Source organism: Medicago sativa, chromosome 7 (genome assembly GCF_051527215.1).
Source record: "Medicago sativa cultivar Bolivia chromosome 7, Bolivia_mono, whole genome shotgun sequence".
Taxonomy (NCBI): domain Eukaryota; kingdom Viridiplantae; phylum Streptophyta; class Magnoliopsida; order Fabales; family Fabaceae; genus Medicago; species Medicago sativa.
The window spans coordinates 49122930-49150312 of record NC_140755.1 but is presented as its reverse complement, the minus strand read 5'-3'; the positions used below and the strand labels follow the sequence as shown (position 1 = coordinate 49150312).

General features: G+C 33.1%; 4 protein-coding genes across 4 annotated transcripts; 1 reads left to right on the top strand and 3 right to left on the bottom strand.

Annotated features, from left to right (window-relative positions):
• Positions 1-7769: 7769 nt before the first annotated feature.
• On the bottom strand, positions 7770-8246 carry LOC146906412 (secreted RxLR effector protein 161-like). The gene has a single exon (XM_085728819.1). It carries the CDS (start codon positions 8244-8246, stop codon positions 7770-7772), a length of 477 nt encoding a protein of 158 aa, XP_085584945.1.
• Positions 8247-10161: 1915 nt separating this feature from the next.
• Positions 10162-15623, bottom strand: LOC146906411 (uncharacterized). The gene is made up of 6 exons (XM_085727478.1): positions 15315-15623; positions 12768-13156; positions 12555-12678; positions 11933-12229; positions 11751-11852; positions 10162-10997 (listed from the first exon to the last, which is right to left on the bottom strand). Exons 4-6 carry the CDS (start codon positions 12146-12148, stop codon positions 10515-10517), a joined length of 801 nt encoding a protein of 266 aa, XP_085583604.1. The 5' UTR covers positions 12149-12229; positions 12555-12678; positions 12768-13156; positions 15315-15623; the 3' UTR covers positions 10162-10514.
• A 2246-nt stretch (positions 15624-17869) lies between these two features.
• Positions 17870-18345, top strand: LOC146906410 (heat shock cognate 70 kDa protein-like). Its single transcript, XM_085728818.1, has 2 exons — positions 17870-17967; positions 18033-18345. Exons 1-2 carry the CDS (start codon positions 17870-17872, stop codon positions 18343-18345), a joined length of 411 nt encoding a protein of 136 aa, XP_085584944.1.
• A 5465-nt stretch (positions 18346-23810) lies between these two features.
• Positions 23811-27111, bottom strand: LOC146906409 (uncharacterized). Its single transcript, XM_085727226.1, has 3 exons — positions 26471-27111; positions 26196-26322; positions 23811-24525 (listed from the first exon to the last, which is right to left on the bottom strand). Exons 1-3 carry the CDS (start codon positions 27064-27066, stop codon positions 24013-24015), a joined length of 1236 nt encoding a protein of 411 aa, XP_085583352.1. The 5' UTR covers positions 27067-27111; the 3' UTR covers positions 23811-24012.
• Between the last annotated feature and the right edge of the window lie 272 nt (positions 27112-27383).

Genomic DNA, 27383 nt, shown 5'->3' with positions numbered 1-27383 from the left:
AGGTTTTGCAAATGAGGGGTATATTCATGATCATTGGGATGATAGTCTAAAACCGGATAACTATGACCCAGCTGCCTTTTGGAACCGCATCACCGGCCTTGATAACTATGTCCCTAGAGCCAATAAAGCTAGCAACATTCACAACCCCGTACTTAGGTACCTTCAGAGGGTCATGGCTTGCACTATTTGGGGTAGAATCGAGCTAGGAAACACTAGAACCGATGAGTTGTTCATGTTATGGGCAATGCTCTACAACCACCCCGTCAACACTGGCTTTTATTTGATTGATTACCTAGACTTTGTAGCTACTAGACCAGCCGGTAGGGGAGACATAGTGGTGGGTGGCATCATTACATACATAGCTAGGTGTTTTGGTGTGAGTGAGGATGAGGGAATCAAACCAATTGAGGGAAATAATAAGCTTAACCGGGAAGCCCTCATTGCTATGAATTTCATTAAACATCGTCCACCACTACATTACCAACTTAAGCTAAATTTGCCAATCATGTTTTTATTGCCTAACCCATCTCGGACTACCACCGAGGTGGAAGAAAATTGGTTGTATGTTGATGATGTGCAGGTTCTAGAAAAACAAGATGATGAAGGAGACGATGCTAACTTGCACCATGACATGGGAGAGGGTGCTAACTTGCACCAAGAGGGGCACCATGGCCATGAAGCCGGTGAGCTTAATGAGGATCAAAGATGGACATGGATTCACAATGAAATCGAGAGGATGAGCACCGAGCAACAAAGGCAAGGTGTTGAAATCTCCGGCCTTCGCAATGAAGTTCAAAGGGGCAACCTTGTCAATGATGAAAATAATGAGATGCTCCGTCGGATGATGCAACACCTCCAACTTCAAGGTCCTCCTTATGGACCTCAATAAATTGTGAGCTTTCCTCTTCCTCTCTTCCCTTCTCTCTTCTCTCCCTCTACTACTCTTCTTCTACTCCTTCTTTCTTCTTTCTTCTTCTTCTTTCTTCTTTCTTCTTCTTCTTCTTCTTCTTCTTCTTCTTCTTCTTTTTAATTTCTTTTCTTTTTGAATCATTGAGGACAATGCTTCCCCTAAGTGTGTGTGTGTGTGTGTGTGTGTGGGGGGGGGGGGGGGGGGGGCTAATAAAATGTCTAGAGTCGTAGTGTTCCCAAACTCCCTTGAAACTTTATTCTTTTGTTTTGTTTTTATAGTGAAAGGCATGACTAGTAGCTTGTTTTTAATGCAAAAAATGGCATAAATTTTTTTTGTTTTGTCTCTTCTTTAGGTTGCTTCTTGTACATGAAAGTAGTTTCTTGTGTTTCTTATGTTCTTGCTATACCCATGTCTTGTTTTATTGTGAAAATTCTCCAATGAGAAAAGCACCCGGTTGCAATCCTTGAGCAAATGTATGAATAGATATTTTAAGTAACACGTTATATCTTTAGTGTTAACTTAGACCCTTTAAAGTCTTAAGAGTAAAAGCAGTATAAGTTTGCGTGGGAAATTAATCAAATGTTCTTAATTGTTATATCCTTAATTGTTAAAAGTTAAATGGGGCGGGAGAATGGCACCAACATGTGGGGGAAAGGATAATCCCTAACTTCCTAATTGTGGTGGTGACTCCCTAATTTGAACTTAAAGTGAAACAAATTCATCAATGTTAGGGGGAAAGGACAATTACATCCAAAAAGACTTCCTACGCGGAGATGAAATAAATAAAATTTTGCAGCACTGCTTAGGGTGATTTTGAATCTAGGGGGAAAGGACAATTACATCCGAGAAGACTTCCTACGAGGATAGATAGCCCCTAAGCATCTGCAGCCCCTTGTGCTTAATTGTTAATCTAATCTGATTTTAACTTAAATTCCAATCACTCTTATATGAAATGAAGAAAGGACTTTTCTCGGTTACTTTAGCATTAAGTATAGAACCTATTCCTCATAATATCTGTCTTATACAGGAGCAAGAAAAGGGTTGGACTGCACACACACACACTCACTTGAGACTTGATGTTGGGTAGAATAGGTTCATGAGAAGTATTTGAAATTGTAATTAGTGTACTTGAAGCGAAGCCTTTCTTTTGAGACATGTGTTCTTAATATTGCCATGAATAAATCTTTTGTTGCTGCTATGTCTATTGCCTTTTGCTTGAGGACAAGCAAGGATTCAAGTGTGGGGGAGTTTGATGAGTCATAGATTAGTCTATTTAATGCTTTATTTAGTTTAGTTTTAAATAAGATTTGATTTAATTATATTGCATTTTATTTCCTTTTAGAATATTTTACTTTAAATTGCTTTTTATTTTATTTTAGGAACGAATATATGGTGGAAGGTGCCTTGGAGCGAAAGAAGGAGGACTGGAGCAAATACAGCGCAAGAATACGAAGATACGGGTCAAAAATATGTTCCCTCATACTCAGAAGCTTGGCACGGCCCGTGCCAACATGTGGCACGGCCGTGCCCGTCTCCAGAACCTGTTTTGCTGCTTTTTCTTCGGGCCCAAGTTACCCTGTTGCAGCTTTACCGTTTTATCCCTTTAGTTGCTTAGTTTCTAAGTCGATTGTAAAGCTATAAATAGAGTAGCTCTCCACCATAAACATTCACCCTTTACTTTGTTTATTTCAAGTATTATTTCAATAAAAAGTCTTTATTTTCCTTTTACTTTCTTTGCAATTTATTTTACTGTTTTTCTCTCTTCTTCCCCCATGTCTACGATGAACATGAGTGAGTAGACTTCTTCGTCTTGGGATTGTTGGGGAGTCTAATGACTCAATCCTAACCAAAACAAGCCTAAACCCTAATTTCTATGTCACCCTAATTTCTAATCTAGATTCACCGTCTTAACGTGGATTAACAATTATCAAACTGTGAAAGAGAAAGCGGAGGGTTTGATAATCGTTAATCCATCATCCCAAACATCAATTCATAAAGCGAGAGCGGAGTCTTGATGTTGGAACAAGTGAATATAGACAATAATTGCAAAACAGTGAAATAGTCTATGCAATTATTGAGACAAAGAGTAGTTTCAATCCTCTATGCATCTTCTTGTAATCATGTCAGTGAAATAGGCTTGGTTGCTAGAAGTAAACTCTCACCGGACTTTCATCGGAAAGGTGAGGGGCTAAGGGAAACCGGTCTTTAGAAATTAGAGTGTAAACCATGAAATTAGATCTTTAGGTCTTGTCTAGTGAAGGATTTGTCATTATGATGAACCAATGATCCCGAGGCTTTTTATTAATATTGTTTTTATCTTCAGCAATCAAAACCCCTTTTTACTAAACTTTCTCTCCCTCTAATCATTCACTAAAGGTTAATTAAGTTGAACAACTCCCTAGCGGAACGATACTTTTACTTACTACTATTACTTCGATAGGCCGTGCACTTGCGGTTTGGCCCTATCAGCACTCAAACACAAATAAAATTTATATGTATATATATATATATATATATATATGTATATATAGATATGTATATATATATATATGGATTTTCTAGAACACACCCACTAGTTTTTATGTGGGAGTGTTTTAGCAACCTACACCTTAGGGTGCATTTAGCCATTTTTTAGTTATTCACTTGCTAAAATACTTCTTCTAAAAAATAAGTGGGTGTATTCTAGCAAACGCTTATAGGAGTTGCTAACATACATCCACTTGTTTTTTTAGATTGTGTGTTATAGCAACATACACCTCAAGGTCTATTTATTAACTTTTTAGTTATAACTTGCTAAAGCACTCCCACATAAAAACTAGTGGGTGTGTTCTAGCAAATACCATATAGGCATACAAGGGGCATATCACATGAGAATGACATTTATATGTAAGAATGGTGAGAATAAATTGCAGCCATTAGATGAGAATGACATTTATATGTAAGAATGGCGAGAATAAATTGCAGCCATTAGATTAAAAGTAAGGGATGAGATTAAAACACAACTTAAGTTAGTCATGTGCCAATCATGTGACATCTCTCTCACTCCTTTTCATTTCACGTGTGCGTAGTCTCATTCCATTCCCTTTCTCACTCCTTTTCATTTCACGCCTTCTGCTTCAACCCTTACTCACCCTCCACCATCTCTCCCGACGAACCACCATCTCCTCAAAGCTTTCTCAGTCGTTCACTTTTCTTCACAGCTCAGTTTGATTTGATTTTCAATTTTCGTTCGTTCACTTTCTCAATTTTCAATATTCTGACAAACCAACATCTTAACCCTTCATCATAATTATCGATCCAACCCAATGATTAATTTTCATATCTCTCTTTCCATTTGATTTTTTTTTTTGGATTTTATTCTCTGTTGTTGTTGTTGCCGCTATAAGGGCTGGATTTCGCTATTGTTGTTGTTGATGTAGCTGCTAATATAAAATAGGGTTAATAGGTCTTTACCCCCTTGTAATACAAGTCATTTCCGGTTTTACACCCTGTATTTTTTTTTTTATTTACTCCCCTGTAAAAAATATTTATTTTGATTTACCCCCTAATAGGCCAAACAATAACGAAAATTTCTTGAAAAAAATAAATAAATTAGTATTATGATACAATATGTCAATATTAAATGTCAGGGATGTATCTCCCTTGTACCATTATTGGATAAAGATATTAGTAAGTTACAACTTAAGAATGAGACTTGGTAATTTACTGTTAATAAAATTGGATTTTAACATGACAGAGGATTTTCACATTCTTTATTGTTGATTGTGATCTTTGACTATTTGAAATACACATTTAGCAAGTAAAGGTTCCTTTCAAGTCAAGTAGTTTAACCGTGAGTTCAGGGTTTCCGAATTTTTAATGCTGGTTGGTGTGGTTCTTTTTGATAATGGCTTTCATTGAGTTGAGGAGTTCACCTAAATTCAACCTTATTCATAGTTGCAAAATCTTGTCTCTTTTGAAGAACAAGAGCAAGTGATATTAACCTATGAAGCATGGACACATATGATATAATTTAGTGTAATCATAGGTGTCGTGTCGATGTCGGTGTCGGACACTGACGCGTGTCCGTGCGTCCGACACGGGACACGCCTAATCGGAGAAGTGTCCGTGCTTCATAGATATTAATCAATTGAATGTATTGATTAATGTCCATGAGGGTGAGAAAACAAAAGCGGGTGATAATCATCTTCTTGGTTCTTTCACTCTTTCTGATCATCCATACAATGTAATTTCTGCTGTGATAAATCTATTGGCAGTAAGAAATTCGTAAGAAAGGCGAAAGTAATCAAAGCACTGAACCTCTGTTTTTGCAAGTTGAGATTGGGTTGAAGAAAAAGAAAATTAATTTAAAGCTTTCTTCACAATAAAACAGGAAGATTGATGCTGCAATTACGAAGGCCACAAATTTGCATGATGAGAATAACCATTAGAAAGAAATTAATGTTCTTAAGGATCACTTGAATGAGATTGAGGGTATGTATAAGCACATTATTGGCAGTGATTTGTCCCAGCAGTTTTATATTTTCTCATTTAGTATTTTTAATTATGTCTTGTCTTAGCTTTATGTTCTTAAGCAAATGTAGAATAGTTAAGGTTTGTTATAGTTTTCACTTGGTTAAGGTTTGATATGGTTTAACACTAGAGCTTTCCACATTGCAAGTCTTTAAACATGTTTAAACATTGTAAACGAATTAGTAAATTTATCTGTTTACTTCATGCATTGATGGGAGTAATTAATCATCTAATGAATCTATTCGTTTCTTCTTCAGCTAACTTGAATTAAAAAATTGGTTGAAGGGTGCAGGATTGTTAAGGTGTGGGAAGATATTAAGTCATTCTTTGTTTTATTTTTAGGTGATGCTAGAATGCACAAGGACCTGATATTAGGAACATATATCGATGTTTGGTACTCGAATGGCATCAGAGGTACAACATAGTGAAATCACTTGCTTCTGCTGTTCTCTATCTACTTGAAGCATGGGATGAACAAGTGATTCACAGAAACATTATCTCTTCAGCTGTGATTCTTGAACAAGATATGAATCCAAGACTTAGTATTTTTGCTCTAGCAGAATTTATGTCAAGGAATGATAATGGGAATCATCGTGTAGTCAATGACACTAGCAGATCTGTTGGTGGGATTTTCGGTTATGTCGCATGAATATGTCAATTCAGGTGAAGCGACATTGGCGGCCAATGTTTATAGTTTCAGCGTGGTGGTGGACTTCAGCTATCAAGAGTTTGTTATCCGAAAAAGACCGTCGAAGGAATTAGCTTGTATAATTAGAAATAACCAGTTTCATGCACTAGTTGTGATCCTCAATTAAGACCAAGCATGAGACAAATTGTGAGCATTCTTGATGGAAATGAAAAAGTAGGGAAAAATCAAAAATGGAGAGAAATAAATGCTAGTTCTTTGTCAGTGGTTAGGATAATTGGAATAATTAATCAAATTGAATAATGGAGACTAATTTTTTTGTGAAATAGTGAAGCACTTTATTCTTTCTGTTCTGTGTATTTCCACGCTCTATCAATTTTGTCTCAATATTATATCTATGTTATGTTGTCTACATAAATGAAGCTTAATGTAATAAGTGTTGTGTTTCTTTTTCACATTCATATATTTAAATAGAATTTGTCCTCTGACTGTTTTTATGGCTTATAAATAGTAATATTTTTATAAAAATTTGTATAATCAATGAAGTTGAGATATTTGATTTTTTATGGAATAAGTATTTCATATTTTGGAATCTTTAAAGATCCGTGTTCAAATTTACAATGCCACGAGGAACGTGTGTAAACTTCTGCATTCAACATCCTCTACCTTCAAGCATAATCTATGATCATATCATGCTTCATTTGTAAACTGCTACAAAAGAAGAATTGAAATGAAGCAAAGAATACTGAATCTGTTTGTAGTGATGTGTTCTAGGGATCTTTCTCTAGAGTTATTCTCATTCTTTGTCCTAACCATTGATTGCTAGGTTCATTGATGTTTTTTATGAATTAAGATTCTTAGGATAGAGTAGTAAAGAAGTCCATTTTTCTGCTTCAAATTTAAGAGACTTGGAAAAAGTGAAATCATAAATATTAAAGGCATCATTGAATTGGATGGAATTAAGGGTAAGATGTAAGTATTTCTATATAATCATAAACAAAATTCTACTTATACAGCGGAAACAAAAATTAAAAGATCAAGGCATACTTGGAGCCATTGCTCCTACTTGAAGATGTCGGGACTCTTCTAAACCTTCACAATCTCACTTTAATGGTGTAAGTTTTTCTCAATATATATGTTAGGCTTGGGTAACCAAAACTGATTAATTGCAAGCCTTTATATAACTTATGTCATCAAGAAGTTATAATACGTTCAACAACTGCTCCTCATTCCTAATGGGATCGTGGGCAGTTACTGAAATGCGGGTAAGAATAAAAGACCAATTTTGCCCTTAATGAGTAATTACCACAATGTGAACTTAATGGATAATTATCATTTATTTAACTAAATAAATAAATAAACATTGAAAATACAACATTCTTCCATTTGGTCGACATATTCTTTCGGTCACCCTAATAAGAAACAAAGCACATGGATCATAGCAATATGTCCTCTATAATTGAGTATTGTCTTTTATGTATCACAATGAATTATGTCTCTAGCCAAATCATTTAACTTGATGAATAAACTCATATTATTTATGTTTATTATGGTTCCAAACTTAAACGATATTTCTCAAAATCAAATGTATATACTTTATAGATCAAATATGATATCATACATAGAGTTTCATAAAACTAAAACCGTTCTTACAACGTAAATCAGATATGGGAACCAAGTCAAATACTTTCTACATGATCCTTAAATTTTGACGATGGCAATCATCAATTCAGTGTTAATATGCTTAATGACAATTGTTTGTTCTTTAACGCATTCTCTTATGGCTAAGTACTTAATGTCGATATGCTTGCTTCGACGTCCACTTCTATTATTCTTAGCAATAAAAACCGTAGCTGAATTGTCACAATACATCTTTAGTAATGTAGAAATTGAATCCACAATTTTCAACCCATAAATGAAACTCTTCATCCATAAACCATGTGATGTAGCCTCAAAACAAGATACAAACATAGCTTCCATTATGGAAGTGGCGATCAAGGTTTGCTTTTCGCTTTTCCAAGAAACAGCCCCGCCGGCTAAGATGAGAATGTAACAAGATGTTGATTTTCTTGAATCAAGGCAACCAGCAAAGTCTGAATCAGAGTAACCTCTGACCTCTAAATCTTCAGTTCTCCTATACACAAGCATGTAGTCTTTGGTTCCTTGAAGGTACCTCATTACTTTCTTTGCAGCTTTCTAGTGTTCTATACTTGGATTACTCTGATATCTGCCTAACATTCCAATTGCAAATGTAATGTCAGGTTGTGTACAAACTGGAGCATACATTAGGCTTCCAACAACGGAAGCGTATGGAATATTAAGCATTTATTCCCTTTCAAGATCAAATGAGTTCAAACCACCATATGATACAACTTCAAATAGCTTCAAAACTAAAAAAATTAAATTGAAATTGCACTGAACAGAAAGTAACAAATCCTAAGATACACCAAATCAAAAGTTCATATCAGAAGTGGTAACATACACAATATTTGTTCTGGATGAAGGGTTCTTTCTATTCTGACTTTGTCCTCTTCAACAACAGGAGACTGAGGTAATCTTAAATTGCATGAATCACAACACCAACTAAAATAAAGAATAATACAAACCAAAGATTAACCATACTTCATACCCAGTTGCAGGTTCCAGATTAAGCAAAGATTAACCAAAGCAAACCAAAGATTAAGCATGGATATATTATCTTAAATTTATCTCTTCACTCCATTTTCACTAACTCATTCATCGATATAAAAGACAAAAGTTATATATGATTAAGAAAAATAACAAAAACTAATCCAAAATTAATAAATTAATAAATAACATTTTAAAATCATGAAGAAAAACAAATCAGTAAATAATAACAATAGTACTAAAAAATACCAAAGAATCTAATAACACTTCAGATACAAGTTTCGTGAAATTTTACAAAAATTAAAATAAAAAAGTGAAAAAAGAAAAAAAAAAAAGCATTATCGCAATACCAAGGAAATTTGTGAAGGTAGAAAGTGAAGAGAATGTGAGATCCGAACAATCTTTTACTGGATTCAAAGGTGAAGGTTTTGAGGGTTTTGGAAGTTAGGGTTTTGGATTAATCGATGGTGTTTGAAGCTTTGGGTATTTCGATTTGGGTGTTTGAAGTTTTGGAATTGAGGGTTTCGGTGTTTGAATCGATGGGATTTGGATGAATCGATGTTGTTTGAGGGTTTGGAATCGATGAAAATGAGGTTCCTGTGTTTTCATCTTCTGCATGCGTTGTTCTGGATTGAGAAAAAAAAAGATTATGTGTTGAGAAAAAAAGATGAAGGTTTGGGTTTTAGTTATAAAAATATGCGTTAATTATGTTGTTGGTCCCTACAAAATTGCGACCTTGTAAGTTTAGTCCTTACATAATTTTAATAGCATTTTTAATCCCTACAAAAAAATTTTGCACTCAATATTAGTCCTTACACTACTAAAAAAAGGTCATTTTCGGACAAAATTTCGGACGGTTTTGGGACGGAATTTACGGAAAATTCCCACGGAATTCGGACGGAAATGTGTTTTCGGACGAAATTCGGACAGATAGGGCGTTGTCCGAAAAAGCCGCGTCGCAAATTGTATTTTCGTCCCAAATTCCGTCCGAAATATATTTCAGACGGATTTCGTACAGTTTTCGCACAAACACAGTTGTGGGATATTGGACTAAACTTCAAACGGATTTCGGACGAAATTGAATTTATTTTCCTACGGTTTTCAGACGGAATTTAATTGAATTTCCTACGAATTTCGGACGGAATTGTTTTAGAATTTCCTACGGATTTCAGACGGAATTGATTTTAATTTCCTACGAATTTCAGACGGAATTGAGTTAAAATTTCCTACGGTTTTCAGACGGATTTAAGATAAATTTTCCAACAATTTTCGGACGGATTTAAACTGCTTTAAAATATTTTCCACGCTTTTCAGTCGTGGTTATAATTTTTTTTATTTTAGAGAATTGCCACAATTCATATTTTTAATGAATTTGGGATAAATTCCAATATGTAAAATTTATATTCAATAATATATACTAAATCAAATAAAAATAAATAATAATTCAAAAGTAAACAAATGTTCATTGTCTGAAACAAAATTATATAAACTAGATTCATATAAGTGCTCAATGTTCTAACACAATATATCACAAACTAACATGACTAAATTGTTCATTAGTTGGTACTCAACAATAAAAGTAACACAATCAAGTGCACTAGCAGGGATAGGGGAGACAACAACTGCCCTCAAAAAGTAAATAGCCAAAAAAACAAGGTAAAGAGGTTTGGAAACATAACTCCAACCAAAAGGAACTCCCATGACAAAGCCAAATACAAGACAGCAGCAGTCAAACACATAATTCATCAAAAAAAAGAGAAATTGGCAGCAACAACCACAAAACAGTAGAACAACATAAAACTAGTTGGGCCAAACTTATCAATCAAATCTAAAATTATCATCATTGTTTGCATTAGAGGCTTCAGCAACATCATTTGGTTCATCTTGAATAGGTGTCGCACAAGCAAAGTTTGGAGGCAATGGCATATTCAACTTTTCAAATAAAGCTGCAAGCATGCTTTCATTTGACTCAATTCTTTTTTGTTGCTGCTCCAATTTTTGTTTTTGCTCTTGGTTTATACGTTCTTGCTCTTTTGCCTTTTCTTTCCATTTTAAGAGCTCTTGTTCCATGTTTTTTTCCTTAAAGATATTTGAGCATGAACCAATAGTATACTTCGAAGCATTTGTTCCTATAGAACCTAAACCATATAGTTTTCCTTTTTTACCTTTGGGAGCTACTTCCTTCCAAATAGTCAAGTCATCTGGCATATTATGATGGCTTTCAGAAGACAATCCTTCTTCCTCTTGATTTTGAGACATAGATATTTCCAAAAGCTCTGCTTTTCTCTTCTTAAAAGCTCCCTGCAATTTTGAATTATGTTAGTCATTTGACTTACAACCAATTAAAATCTGTAATTTTAGTAAAATCATAGATGAATTATGGTCGTGGCTGTTTTGGTTAGGCTAGTTGCCGTGCGCAGACAGCTGTCCAAACGCAGTTACCTGTGATGGCAGCCACTCAATAAAAAAAAACCCTTATCAAGGAAAACAAAGGGATACAACAAAAAAAATCAATCCCAAAGAAAAACTCCCAAAGAAACCAAACGGCTAAGCCTTCCACACACCACCTGCTAACAACACAGACACTAACCACTGCTAAACCTGAAGCCTAAAATCCACTAACACCAACCAAAAATCCAAGGCTGCACAAACACCAGCGCACCCCACCCAAAAACCAGCAGCTGGCCAAATCAGTCCCTGCAGAAAAACAGTAAAAACCAGCTCCCTAACCAAGCTACAGAAGCAGGAAAACAACACCAATAAAAACAGCAGCGCCACACCAGCAGGGAAAACAAAAAAGCCAGTCATCTATTCAAGCATTCCCGGGGATTCCAACACCACTCGTAGTACATACAAGTCGGAATATTAAAACTTCCTAACAACCACCTCCACGACATAACCTTTACCTCCTCCACCAAGTCATCCCACCTAGCAATCTAATTATTAAAAATGCACCCATTTCTAATCTTCCAAATCACCCAAATTGCTACCTCCCATATCAATATTATCATAACTAAATTATATATAAATATGTAATGTTAAATAGATACTTACATAAGCATGCTCAGCTCTACTATCAACCCATTTCTTATCCTTTCGAATGTGGCAAAGAGCAAATACCTCCTCCACTGCAGGCGTGGCTCCTGTTTCATTCTCCTACATTTTTTCCATAACTTCAATGAGAAAATTTCCAATATGTTGTTCACAAATTAATGAGAAAATATCACGTGTCTTACCATCCTACGTCCCTTCTCACCCATAGATATAGAACCAGCAGTATGAATGGAGCTACCTTGAGTTGAAGCACGATTTGCAATGTTTGCCACTGATAAATTCTTAAAATTTTTATCGGATGCCCAATAATGTATTAATTGATTCCATATTGGCTCAGAGATGTACTTTGGCCTGTATTCGGAATTATTTGCATAGTTTTTCCTCTCTTGCCACATCATACCTCTGAATCTAGCTTCTCCCTTGATTTCAAAAATTTGGCGAATCTTAGCATCATATTTAGGATGCCATGTACAATACTTCTACAAAAGTGCACCCAATTAACATGTTAGCAATTCAAAAATTTCAAGAATCTTTAATTGTTCAGTAAATTACATTTAACTAATGAAAAAAAAGAACACTTAGATAAAGTACTTTGTGCACTGTTTGTACTGTTCTACACTAATATTCATCTTAACTACCAAAAACTTACATCAACAAAGGCATTTTGTATCATTAAAACAAAGTCGTTTAGCAAAATTTATGTTAAGAACAACTGAACTTTATATAAAGCATTGTAGCTAAGTATTCTTCTTAAAGAAATATATTACTAATTAACTATAAAATTACTAATTATATAACTATTACCTTAAATTCAGTAAACCATAACAACTTCTGGTCAAGATATGCATGTCCCCATGTAGGAATAAACCAATCAAATTTGCTCTTAATGGATTTCGTCAAGAAACGAATAGCAGTTGATGGATTGAACCTGTTAATACAAATTGTTAATATACATGCATCAATTATTTTCTACAAAAAAAAAAAGTTAATTTCTCAAAAGTATAATATTTAACTTACTCATTTCCATACGGCTCTATTTCGTCAAGGCCTTCTTGATCAATTCCTTCATCATCATCAGGTTCAATGGCAGATGATTGAGTGTGTGGCAAAGTTTATTCAGAATTTTGAGGTATGGTAGTTGATGCGTTCGGAGTTGGATTTTGAGGTATAGTAGCTGATGGGGTTGGAGTTGGTGTTGGGGTTTGAGTTGGTGACGGTGATGATGATGGCATAGTGTTTATGTGTGGTGATGGCGTAAGTTGTGCATGTGATAATGATTGATTTAGAGGTACCTGTGGAGATGGTATAGTAGGTGTAACTTGTACAACAATTCTCCCTCTGCCAGTTGAGTGTCGGCCTCGTGAGGATAAAGTCCTTCCACCTCTGTTAGTACCTCTTCCAGACATCTAAAACAACAATTTGATTAACTACCTAAATAACTACATCAAAATTAAACAAATGGCATACTGTACACCTCTGTTAGATAATTGCAGGGCCTAAGACACCAAAATCATGGAAGGACTAACAGAGGTGGCATACTAATTGCCCTGTAATTATTTAGGTCCATTGTAATAACAGAGGTGGAAGGACTAACAGAGAGGGCAGACCAAAACAGAAAAAAAAACAGCAGCACAAAAACACTAATTGCACCTAGAAAGAACAACCACCTAGAAAAAAAACAGCAGCACAAACACACTAGATGCACCTAGAAACAGCAGCAGCAAAGCAGCGCCCCATACATAGCTGCTAAAGGCACCAAAACTAGCTAAAAAAAGAAAGAAAACTCAGCACTAAAACAACCACAACAGCAGCACTCTAACAACAATGCCAAAAATAACCACCGGATAGCTATCTAAGTAAGCATTCCCGAGGGTTCCATATCTAACCATATGAGTTCCTTTACAAATTCTTCTTCATTTCTAAAATAATCGTTGTTAATGTCATAGTTAATGAATAAATAAAAGAATATTGCATTTTTACAAAAATGTCTTTATTAACTATGAGAAGGAATTGAAACAAGGTGGCACAAAACAAGGAAAACTAGAGCAATTTTTTCTAATGGTGTTGTGAAGAGATTTAAGAAGATACTGGTACTCTACACCAACTATTGCAAAGAAGGAAAACCAGAGAAAATTGAGTCTTTAACAAAATTGGGTATGCAATAAGCAGGTGGTTTATGATCCAATGTTGTTAAGCAAAGAAACTTCACATGTAGACCAGGTGGTTTCAAGTTTTACTCTATTTAATGTATGGTTTCAAGTTGTTTAACTACACATAAACTACACATATAAGAAATTAAAAAACTCAGCCACAAAGCACTAAAACTTTTACTCTATTTAATGAAATTGAACAAAGAGATCGCGAAAGTGATTACAATGGCGATAAAAATTTAAAGGTTAGGTGTGCTTTAAAACTATTAAGGAAGTAAAGGTTTAGGATTACCCTGGTACTGTTAAGGATGTAGAAGCTAGTCAGATTCAACTAACTTCATCTAAAGTCAATTAGGACAGTTTTCCATCTGTTAGCAGTAGATGTAACTTAGTAGTTAGTTAGCTAGCTATTGTGATTTGTGAGCCGCATATATAGCTCAAACACTTGTCTTTTTTCAGCAGTCTATGCAATATGAGATTTCTCTCAATTCTCTATACTTAAAACACAACTAATAAAAATTGCATTGCAATGACATTTAACCGCGATATCAATAATTGCTTTGTGATCGCAACCACAAACAGTTTATTTCTTACTAGCATCTTAAAAAAGTGGCTGCATTTATCCGCATTATCAATGATCAAAACATAATTGAAACCGTAACTGTAACTCTATAACCACAATTCAGAACTTAAAAGTGAATCCAAGTCTTTCAACAGCAAAAAGTGAACAAAGAAATAAACCCACAATTATTTTCAACACAAAACCCACAATTAACATGATGCCTAAGAATATATGCAAACGACATTAATCTATCTTTAAAGAAAAATATATATGAAATTTATCATTATAAACAAAAAAATCCCTAGCACAATCCAGCATTTAAGTCTAAGAAACTCTCCCTCAAAAAACAAAAAAAAAAAGTCTACGAGACTCAATTGCATTCATCTAGTTTTTTTAATGTTCAATTTAACCCTCCTAATGTCTAACTGGATGCAGTTTAGTCCTATCGAAGAAGAGAGTAAATTACGTTAAATTGGAACTCAGAAGAAAAAGATGGGAAAATAACAATACTCAAGAAACAAAAAATGAAATTTTTATAAACTACAGTAACTAAAAGAGATTCAAATCCTTTTCGATTTTGACAACGAAATTAATCTTCAAATTAGTAAAAGTAAGTACCACAAATTACTATTCAATCACAATTATTTTCAACACCAAACGTGAATCCAAGTGTAGGTAGTTAAGCACACTAAAAACCTTAATAAGTAAAACAAAATAAACCCTAAAATTGAACCAAGAATCAGGTACAAGTTTATGGGAACATGCTTGATTTGTTGAAGAAAACACTGAGAAATTAAAAAAAAACACAGACAATCCACAGATCTGGAGAGAAGAGAAGAGAATCTTGGATACCTTGAAAGATTGATTGACCAGCTTGAGAAGTTTTTGGAAGAAATTGAATGAAGAGCAGCACAGGAGAAGTTGATTGAAGAGCACCACACTGAGAAATTGATTTTGAAGTTGGTTTTAGGGTTATGAAAGAGGGAGATGAAATTTTAGGGTTATGAGAGAAGCACACGAGGGAAATTTTGTGAGATAAGCGGGAGATGAAATTTTCCCAATTAAAACCCTCAAAAATATTAGCCGTCCGAAATCCGTCTCAATATTTCACACGGTTTTGGGACGGAATTGTTTTTTTAAATAAATCCGTGCGAAATCCGTGGGAAAAAATCTTGTTTGAACATGTGCTAAAATTTTCACACAATTTTGGGACGGATTTGAGACGAAAATTCCGCTCCGTTAAAACCGTCCCAAATCCGTCCGAAAAATTCAGACAAATTCGTATCCGTCCGAAAATTCCGTCCGAAACCACTGTTTTTTTAGTAGTGTTACTCAATCCAAATTTGTTTAATTTATGTTTAAACTCTTAAGTTTTTCAAAATTTTTTTACAGGCGTGGTAAGAACGTTATTAAAAGGTCCTCCGAAATAAATATTGCAAAAATTTGATTTCTACGTCCATATTTTTGTTACTTATATCTTAAACTTTTGTCGTTTTAAAAAATTCATATTTAATTTACTTCATGTTAAAAAATTATAGATTTTAGTAAATGAACCTTTCATAGTGTTCTAAACTTGTATAAAAAGAATCGTTAAAAAATTTAAGAGTTTAAGGATAATTAAACAAAATTTATTTTAGCAGGGACTAAAATTATAAGTAAATTTTTTTTGTAGGGATTAAAAATGCTATTAAAATTAAGTAAGGACTAAACTTACAAGGTCGCAATTTTGTAGGGACCAAAAACATATGTAACCCTAAAAATATTATGCGTTGAGAAAAAAAAAGATGAAGGGATTTTCTAAATAATTGGGAAAAAAAAAGAGGGATGCTAGTGCGCCAAATGTCGTGGCTGGAAAAATTAAAAAGGTTAATGCCGGCAGTCTAAAATGCCAGTATATACAAGGAATATTATTCAATTAAATTTTGTTAATACCGGCAGTCAAAACCGATGTAATGTACCGTAGAAAGCGGCGACTATAAAAACTACCGTAACCCACTGGATATAGCGGCGGTCAACAGTGACCGCTGGAAAAAAACCGTTGGTAAAAACGCGTTTTTTGTAGTGTCAAAATCGTTATTTGAGCATTGTTCCAAATGAAACTTATCATCCTTCATAATAGGTGCTACACTCGACGAACAATATTTCATTTGTCTCATAATGTTCCCTTAGCCACATTACATAGCAGGAGTACTTATATGATTTGAAATTCAATATACACCTGAAAGGCTAGACGTCTTCATAACTTTTTGCTTAATTCCATCATTATAAAAGTCCCCATTCAACACTACTTTCTTTTGAGAAAATTCAAGATATCTGCACAACCTATGGGTCAAAATCTAGTTTTGTAATTATTGGGAGGTACATCATTTGCCTCATTTTAATTTCACTTTAGTATTTTTTTTATGTCTCAAAATAATTGTCACTTTAAAATATCAACATTTTTTTCCCACTAATATACTTCATCCATCCCAAAATATAAGTAAAAACTAATCAACAAAAGTATTTTGTACCAAATACATAAATTTTTAATGACTAACATTTGCTTATATTTGAGCTGAAAGAAGTTCATCAAGTACAATTAATAAAAATGTTTTAATAAATGGTTACTAATTTTACCATTAAAATCAACCAAATTAATCATTTTCTTAAAGATCGCACACACTTCCAAAACGACAATTAAAATGAGACAAAAAGAATATTATGTTGTCTCTTAATTCAATAACATGACATGTAGCCAACAATGAAACAATGAATTGCCATAGTGGATAAAATCATTATGCATCATCCAAAAGAGTTCAGGTTTTAGATTATGGTTTAGTTGTGGACTTGTTGTCCATTTTCTTTTGTTAGACAAATAATCTATGTAAAAAAATATACTCTCGAGTCTCAAAATAGTTGTCTCTTTATCATTTTTTTGTCTCAAAATAATAGTCATTTTAAAAAATCAATGCAGCATTTTTTTTTTCTCCATCATTATACATTTATTTATTGAATTTTATCCAACTTAATTATTTTACTAATTACAATTATTAAGAGTATTTTAATAAATGATACTAATTTTATTATAGAAATCAATAATTAATTATTTCGTTAAAAATTATGTCCAAACCTTAAACGACTATTATTTTAGGATGGATGTAATAGTTTTTAGCGGAGAGCAATTATCTCTTAGACTAATATCACATTTTCTCATATTTTTTACAAGCATTATCTTAATTGAAAATATGTAAATTTTAATTAACAAAAATTTTTATATCATTTTAACTATTCCCTTAAAAAAAATGAAGTTACTTCAACAACTAATTTTTATTCCATAAATACCCCTCTTATTATTATTCATCACAATTACAAGGATATTTCTGGTATAACAATTAACTAGAGTATATATTTAAATCAACTTTTCATACATGAATAGTGTTATAACACTCAATATCCAGGCCTATACTGCCATGCAGCCTATTATCCTTATCACGGGAGCCACTTCAATGACTTTTGGGCGCCAAAGGCATGTGCATTTGCCACGTGTCCCTGCCTATCTACTAACTATACAATAACCAATGACATAGGAAGGTTGTCGACTGAAGAAATCAAAAGATTGATTGAAGAAGCTGAGGCTTACCGTATCGATGATGGGAAATTCTTGAGAAAGGCTGAAGTCATGAATGCTCTGGATCACTGTATTTACAAAATGAGAAATGTGTTGAAGAAGAAGGATATTAATCTAAAGCTCTCTTCAGAAGAAAACAAGAAGATCAATACTGCAATTACCGTGGCCGCAAATTTGCTTGATGTGAATGATCGTCAAAATGAAAGTGATGTTCTTCAGGACCACTTGAATGAGCTTGAGAGTATGTATGAGCGCATTATAGGCAAGTCCTGCTAGGTTTTTATGTTCTCACTTGATATTTTAAGTGTTTTTCTTGTCTTAGCTCTATTTTATTAAGCAAATGCAAACCTCTATGAATGATTAGTTAATATATGTGGTTTGATATAGTTTGCAATGCACGTGTTATTTGACTTGTCTACTGTATTCTGCTTCATTAAGGTTTTATATGGTTAATACTTGAGGTTTGGTATATGCCTGCATTGTAAGTCTTCAAATATGTTTAAGCATTTTAAACGAATGAGTAAATTTATCAATTTACTTCAAGTGGAGCAATTAATCTTCATTTCAATCTATATATCTGAATTAAAATGCTAATCTGAAGCATTTGCTACTTCAGTGAACTTGAATCTAAAAAATTGATTGAAAAGTGCAGGTGTGTAAAGGTCCATGACTCTGGGAAGATATTGTTGGAAATTTTTCTCATTGTCTAACTTGCATGAAATTGGAAGATATATAGTCATTATTGACTTGCTACAAGTAATATGTGAATTTTGTTGTATTCAAAATAATCTATGTTTGATTTCATTCTTGGTGGTGCTAAAATTAATTTTAGTGTTGTATAATTGATTGTGTCACGTTTGAATGTTTTTCACTAGAATTGATTTATAACTCTTGATTTCAAATGTGTGACTTTTGCATTCGAAGTTGTGTTTTAATTCTCTTCTACATATATGTATCAAACATATTTTTTTTTTGTTGGTGAATCGTATACAAACATAAATTATTTTACATTTAATTGACTTTTAACTAAAATCAATTTTGTTACTGCATAATCAACCATACAACTAAATCAAATCATATTTCCTATTCCTTCTCTTTCACATTCACTTTTCCTTTTCTACTCTCTCTAATGGATAATCATTCTCTGAGCCTCTTTTGGTGGCTTCATGACTTCATCTTGCCTTTTCCTAACTTCAAACACATTAACAGTTGGCAAGCTCTACTAATCATAGCTACATTTTTTTCCAAGTGTCCTTTCACCTTTTCTGGAAACTAGCACAATGTTTGATGCAATGGAAACATGAAGGAAATAAATTATGGGGAGAGAAAGCTACTTTACCTTGTTTAGATCTCTCACTTGAAGGAAAAGATGGAACAGAAGTATTGCAACGGGATTGGGACCTACCACATAATAGAGGGAAAAGTATGAAATACGACCAAATTCAAACAAAACTACACATTTATTTTAAGAAGCTAAATTAGTTCACCGAAACTAGCACCGGGAAGAATTGAGTTTGAGACCTTGAGAAGAGCACACTTCAAACTTCCAAACCAACACTGCTATACTAACCCAAGTGGGTTAAAAAAAATTACACTTATACTCTCATTTGCATATAAAGTTTGAATAATGTATTAACGGTATATTTTTGTATTTTTGTTTTCGGTTAAATATGTTTTATGGTGTTATGAGTGTTGCGCCGCAGCTGATAATCATTTTCACCATCTATCCAACCAGAGAGCCAGTGATCATCAGAATGAAATTGATGTTCTTAAGGAACACCTGAACGAGCTTGAGAGTATGTATGAGCACATTATAGCCAAGGTCTGGTAGCTTTTTTCATTTTATCCCATAATATTTGAAGTATTATCTTAGCTTTAATTATTTTTGTAACCAATGTAAAACTCTGATGAATTGATGACTAGTTGATATTTGTAGTGCGCATGTTTAAAATGTTACTGTATTTCAGTTCGTTAAGATTTGATATGGTTAATACTTGAGGTTTGGTATGTCTACATTGTAAGTCTTTCCACCTTTCAAAACAAGTCTTGACTCTTCAAGCATGTTTATAAGCATTGTAAAGGAATTAGTGATTCATCATGTGAATCTATATATCTGATTTAAAATGTTCATCAGAAGCATTTTCTATTCACATACATGTGTTCTAACTTACAATGCCACAAGGAAAGAGTGTAAATTTCTTCTTTAGAAAATGAGAAAATCCAAGCTTATACAGATTCAACAAAATCTACAAGGTACAGTCCGGGTTTTCTTCCTCTAATAGCCAGGTAAACCAATGTAAAAGGGAGAGGGACATGATGAGCTTTGAGGCGGCAAAGTGGAGAATGTATTTTATTCTTTCTGATAAAATCGGTTGGAACCGGATCGGTTTGTAGCTCAAAGAACCCCAATCAGCCGTGGAGTTGCTTATTCGGCTCCTCCGATGTTACCAGTATCAATAACACTTCTACTTTTGAAGTTTAATTTGTGAAGTCTCTAACGTTTTCAAACGAATTCTTTTTCATATCTATTCATAGTGTTTTCTCATCATATTGTAATTTTCATGTGTCTTAACAGTCGCACATTCCACATATTTGGGTCCAAACCTGATCTTATTCCTCATTCCACATATATGTCTCTTCTTAATATTCGTGGTTTTTTGTTATGATACTCATTGAATAGAATTTTATTACGCTAACAATAAATTTTTGATAAAATAAATGGCAGAGTCTTGGGTGAGGGATCAATTAAGTCCCTCACCGGTGAACCATAAAAAACATATCATTAGATCTAATCAATGTTTCAGATTTGTTGAAAATAAACTAGATCTTTGACGCGCAGGGCCGTTCCTAGCATTTTAGGGTCCTTAGGCATAGAATGAAAAAAGGCCCCTTACATAATTTTCTTAGTTCTTTGTTGTGATTTTATTAGTTCTTCATTTCATTTTTTTCTTCTTTCTTTTCACTACTAGATAAATATTTTATAAGCTACATCTTAAAATAAATGAAATACTCAATAGAAAGTAAATCATAAGAAAAAATAGTAAAAGTAAAGAACTGTAACACATGCAAAGTAGACTGAAATTTTAGCATTTGAGAAATATAGACTAAAATTTTAGCACTTGAGAATAATGACACAAAAAAAAGTAAACAAAAAGAGTATGGTGAACCACATGATCATAAGTGTGTCTTATATGATCTTGCATTATCAAATTCAATTATGCAATCTTTTCAATCAATCTAAGAAAGTTTACACTATTATATTAATATAATTTATTTTTTTATCTTCTAAATAAAAGATTAAAATTGATTTCTCAAATAGGCCCCTTTTTAATTAAAATATCGTTTGTCCCTAAAAAAAAACACTAAAATATCGTTTGTTTTTTTCATAAAGACTCGCAATTTCTTGGGTAATAAATATTACCAATATTTTTATAATTAGTGAGACACATTATTAGGAACAAAGGGCCCAAAAAAATATCGTCAATTTCTTGAATAATAAATTTCTTGACACATAATTAGAAACAAAAATAACATTTTTTTATAGGGAGGTGTATATAGAAATATATTTTTAATACGGGAGTATATATAGTAAATCACACTAAAAGGGCCGAAACATTAAACATATCAGGCCATCATCTTATATTTAACAACTAAGTAGTCGGGCCTCTTAATAAAATTTTCTAAACATACCCCCCAAAAAACAAGTTTTGCTATATGCACCCTCCGCCGTACGCCGTCGCACCCCCGGCCTATGCCTAGGGCCGGCCCTGTTGACGCGTACTATGCTCGGGTTTGAAATTTGAAAGGAGTTCTTACATTAGATTTTGTCAAAGATAATCTAAGTATAAAACCTTTGTCACCAATATTATTCAAAAGAATATATGTTGATTACTGACCAACAAAAAAAAAAAAAGAATATATGTTGATTACAATTTATAATTTGTTATGTTATGCTTTTAAGCATCATATGCATTTAAGAGTAAAGCACATCTTAGGAAAAAAAATTTGAACCAGTTTCATTCTTACGAATGTGAGTACATCAACATGCTGTACATGCTTACAATGTCAAATGAATAAGAAGAAATATATATCATTAAAATTTGCCAATCTCAAAGCAAGCTTGCAAAAACATGCCACTGTATTTTGGTAAAAGTAGGCATCAGTCGTAAACTTTATTGCCGATTTGTTGCACAATAAAAGTAATGATGATCAAAATTGGCCGCGTCCACAATTTGTCCCTCCCTCATGCATTTCATCACATCTACAAATGTTCTCTTTTATAAATTACGAAGGCAACCAAGGTGAGCTTGAATTTGCCAAATATGTGGTCCAAAATGCAACAGTCTTGCGCAACATCACCGTCTACATAAATACCTTTTCAAATCCACCAAAGAACCTCTAATTAATCAAAGAATTACACTTCTGTCAAAGGGAGGAGGAGGATTCCGTTCCCCGCCAACTTCATTTCAAATGGATGTAGTGGAAAGAACTAGAAATATCAACAAGACCTATTCCTTCCCTGCATTGAGAGAGTTGTTGCTGCAGCTGCTTTTATTGGTTTTATATCTTCTTCATCTTATTATTAACTATTACTTATGTTCTAAATTACCACTGCTGCTCTTGCTGCTGCTATAGATGTAAACTTATGATGATTAATTATCGTACACATCTTAATCTATCTTTCCCAATAGTAATGGTTTGATTACGCTAACTTATGATTTGATGCATAAACATAGGGTAAGAGGGTAGCAATTGAAATTTTTTGTCTCTTGTTTTCCATGTACCTTCTTTATTCTTTTTCGTAGATTCATGGAAAAAGATTAAACTTGTAATTGCATTCTCAAATAAATTCTTATTTATCTGTCTTTGATGCATGATTAAGATCTAAATGGTCTTTTTGAAGACTTGATTTTTTTTGGTTGAAGACTTGATTTATTTGACACGATATATCAAATAAGAGAGCTAGCTAAGTTGAAAATACATGCTTTTTTTTTAATTCCCGGAATTATATATCTCATAAATCGTAGGATTACTTTGTTTATTTAAATGTGTGTTGAAGTTTGAACCAAGGAGAACTAAAAAGAAAAAAAAATGTAAAAGTCAAAAAGTGTGTGTATGCGCGCACACACACATACACATACGGTGATGATGTCAGAAAATGTGTTTGCAAAACATATTCATTGGCTAGGAATTTCAGAGAGGTATATCACTTCAACTACAAGTACAATTAAACCTGTAAGTAGGGGGTTAGGATTTTCTCATGTTGAATAAAAACATAAGTAAATAATGTGGAAGATTTAGATTTTTTCAGATATAAATGGGAGTATTTTGGAATTTTAGGAAAGGGAGAAAAACTGGGTTAGGGTTAAAACTTTAAACATGAAAAAGTACGAGAGAAAAAATTGAGATGATTTTTTTTCCTTCTTTGAGAAAGCATTCAATGACAGTGAGAGAATAATACATTAGTAATACAAATTTTGAGTCGGCTTGTCTAAAATCTGAACTCATACAAATCACTTCATATGAAACAAGAAGCTAGAATACCCATAAAGGTGTGAAAATTTATATCTTTACATAAAACCTGATCATAGAAATCAAGAATTCAAATCATGTGGAAAAAATTGACCTTATCTTTGCAACTTTAATTGTATCAACATAAAGCAACATATTAAGATCGATTGATCACTGAGATAATACTACCTTAGAAAGACATATAATTTATTTAGACCACATAATAAAGGTTTAAAGTCTCCATAGAAGTTACCCATCCAAGTCATAATAGTAAACAAGCATTAGTTCCATCCACAAGGAAACTTAGCAAAACAAAATAACTCTAAATAGAGTTATTAAAACAATACATCACATCACAAAACACAAATTAAATAATAACATAAACGAAACATAAATTCACGATAATTTTATTGCCAATAAATCCAACCCATCTTACGGGTTTTTATAGATCATCTCCATGAGATCAATTTCTTGCTTAAGAGGAACCTCAGGAAAAAACTCCATTCCATATGATCCAAACTCATAATTCATTGTGGTACCAGATCCACTTGCCATTCCATCATCACCATTGAACATCATTGGAACATACCTACAAATTTCGGTCTCTGGAGTAGCCAAACCTTCAGTTCTAAAATCACTCCCTGAGCTTTCAAAATTTGGTTGATTTCTAATATCCATCATGCTCGTAGAATACGTCATCGGCTCCTTTTCAACTTCCTTAGCATTGGTGACTTTCATTATGTATTTCAGAAGTAGAATTCCCTTTGAACTCTTACCCCGGTTCTTCCTCTTGGCATTTAGGCGGCGCTTAGTGGCATTCCAGTGGTTCTTGATACAGTTCTCGGTGCGCCCTGGCAATCTTCTTGAAATTTCAGTCCACTTGTTTCCAACTGTTTTGTGAGCTTCAATTAGTATTTTGTCCTCCTCTTCAGTCCATGCATCCTTCTGCAATCATACAAAACAATATGTGTGGATTAGATATATGGTTACAAAAAAAAATCATCAATTTATTTCAGTCCAAAGTATGATGAAATATTTGAAATACGAGTAATGTATCGATCATAAACTTACATGGCTCATAAATACTTATTAAATGGAATAATTTTGACATCGATCATTTACATTGTTTGACAATTAAGGATAACATTTTACAACGCAATGTAATTAAAAACAAAGCATAGTTTATCCACATGAATTATTTTGATAGGAAGCAACGACGAAACAAAACAAAATAAGTTTTTAACATAAACCATGACTAAGAGTTACATACTAAAGTATATAGGTAACAGAACGAATAGTGTAAAAGAAAGCCACATGACGGTTGTCAATTTCATGCTACTATATATTAGTCTTACAAATGAGACAAAAAAAAAATTGAAAAAAAATGAGAGATATCCTAAACATTATTAGTCTTTTTGTATAAAATAAGAAATATTAGTTTTACAAATGAGACATAAAAGGGAGTTATAAGGTTGGCTTGGCGAAAGAGTTAAGTTATAAGAAGGATTTGAGTTCAAATTTTCACCTCTATCAAATACTTACAAATTAGCATAACATTGTTTAAAAAAAAAAAAAAAAAGATAGTCTAGTCCATTAAGTGAAAGAAACTCCATGACTTAAATAATACATTGAACAATTTTATATAATCAATGTGGGACTCTAACAAAAACATATGTGAAAGGAGTTTCGTGAAAATAAGTCAAATATCATTCGTGTAAAATTCATCTATTCGAAATTACCAAAATTAAAAATAGATAAAGATAAATTTCTATAAACAAAAATGACCTCAATATTAGATTTTAAACAAAAAACTTATTAATTTTTTTTAATGAATCAAAAAGCAAGGGAAGGCATGAAGGGACGACTAGGCATCCCAACCAGGTTGGCACTCCATAGCGGCCCCCATCCTATATCACATGCTCGAAAAATTGATTAAAAAAGAAAAAAGAGTGTACAAGAAGGGGTCCAAACCAAAACCCTCGAATAAGGACAAAAACAGAAACAATAAAAAAGCAAGAGATCTAAGGAAATAAAGAGTGAAAGTCTGTGACCATCTCTAAAAAAACATCCCTAAGAAAAAAGGGTAAATAATCCCCTCAAATATTAATTAAAAACACTTATAAATAAAACTTAGGTGCACTCTTATAGACATCGTCCGGTTTATTCTCTACAAAAAGTAACATATTTATCATCGGTATTTTAAAAAATGTTTAAAAAAATTATTTTAAACAAATTACTTATTGATGATAGGAACAATAAAAAGATTTAGTACAATGTTTATTTATAAAAATAGACAACTAAATAGTGGTGATGTATTACAAAAATATCATTATAAATCCAATGAAATGTTTATTAAACTATTATGATAGTTACAAATTCTGCTTTCCTTTATAAAATCATCAACACATAATGATTTTACTTGCATTGATTCATTTATTTACATGCATCCATAATTTTTTTTGTTTTATTTGATGCAGCTATATGTATACATGTAAAAATCAAATATGTTAAGGGAAAAAGTAAGCAAGAATCAATATTGCTTACAGCTGATATGATTTTATTTATATGTGTATGTATAAGAGATAAAATCTATAAAAGATTAAAAAGAATGAGACCTTAATGTCTGGTCGAAGATGGTTGTTCCATCTCTCTCTGCACTGTTTTCCAATTCTTCCTTTCATAAACTTAGCAATACGCGACCATTTTCTTAGCCCAAAGTGATCCACCAATTGGACAAGAACCCTACAAAAATATAAAACAATTATTCATTGTTTATCATATGTCAAGAACAAATAACAAAAAATAATAATATAATCAAGGTAAGATGAATCAAATTGAGAATTAAAACAATAAACAAAGACAATACAAAATTTTAAATGATTTGATATACCGATCCTCATTTGATGTCCATTGTCCCTTGATTTGATTAGGATCCTTGTGTTGAATTTTATTATTCTTTTGAATCCTCTTCAGCCGCTTTTGGGCACTGAGCACGAATCCTTGATCATATTCTCGGGATTTGTTTCCAATTCCATCATTGCATGATAGATGTCCTTGAAGCTCAGGATTAATTGACACATATTTATGTGCATCATAAGCTAGTGATGGTGATAGAGAGGGACTTACCCGAGGTTGTGAAGTTTCACCATATTGAAAGAGATTTTTTGTAGACAAATCCAAAATTCCTTTGCTAGTGTTAAGGCGACCATGTATGTCTTCCATCTTATTATGGTTTGGTGCAAAGATCATTGAATTTCGAGCACTGATAAATTCTCTCTGATACCCATTGGTGTGAGTAGCCTTGTACCGATTGGCTGGGATCATAGGGAATGGGTTGATGGGGGAAGGAACCATTGCAGAAAAACTAGAGTGATGGTTAGCCTCATTCAAGGGATGTTCCTTAAGTTGAGTGCACTGATTTTGGTACAAATATGTGGTGTGTGATGGTGAAGGTGAAAGATTTGAACCTAGTTGAGAAGGAACCATTATGGGGATATCTGATTTCGCGTAAGGATGTTTAGGAAAATCCCTTGAAAGATAAGAATTTTTTTCTGCAAAACTCGGATTTGTTTCCCTTCTATAGACAATGAAAGAAACCAGAGAGAGTTTCTTGTACGAGAGTGGGTGAGTGTGTGTGATTGTTTGAAAACTAGCTAATATGAGATAGTGAATTCACAAAACGCACGACTATTGATGTTATACCATCAAACGGCCCATATTCATTGTTTCTATGACTGTTGAGCTTTCAAGTCAACAAATAATATAAGAAAATAGACCATAAAAAGATTTTATTTATTTTTTTA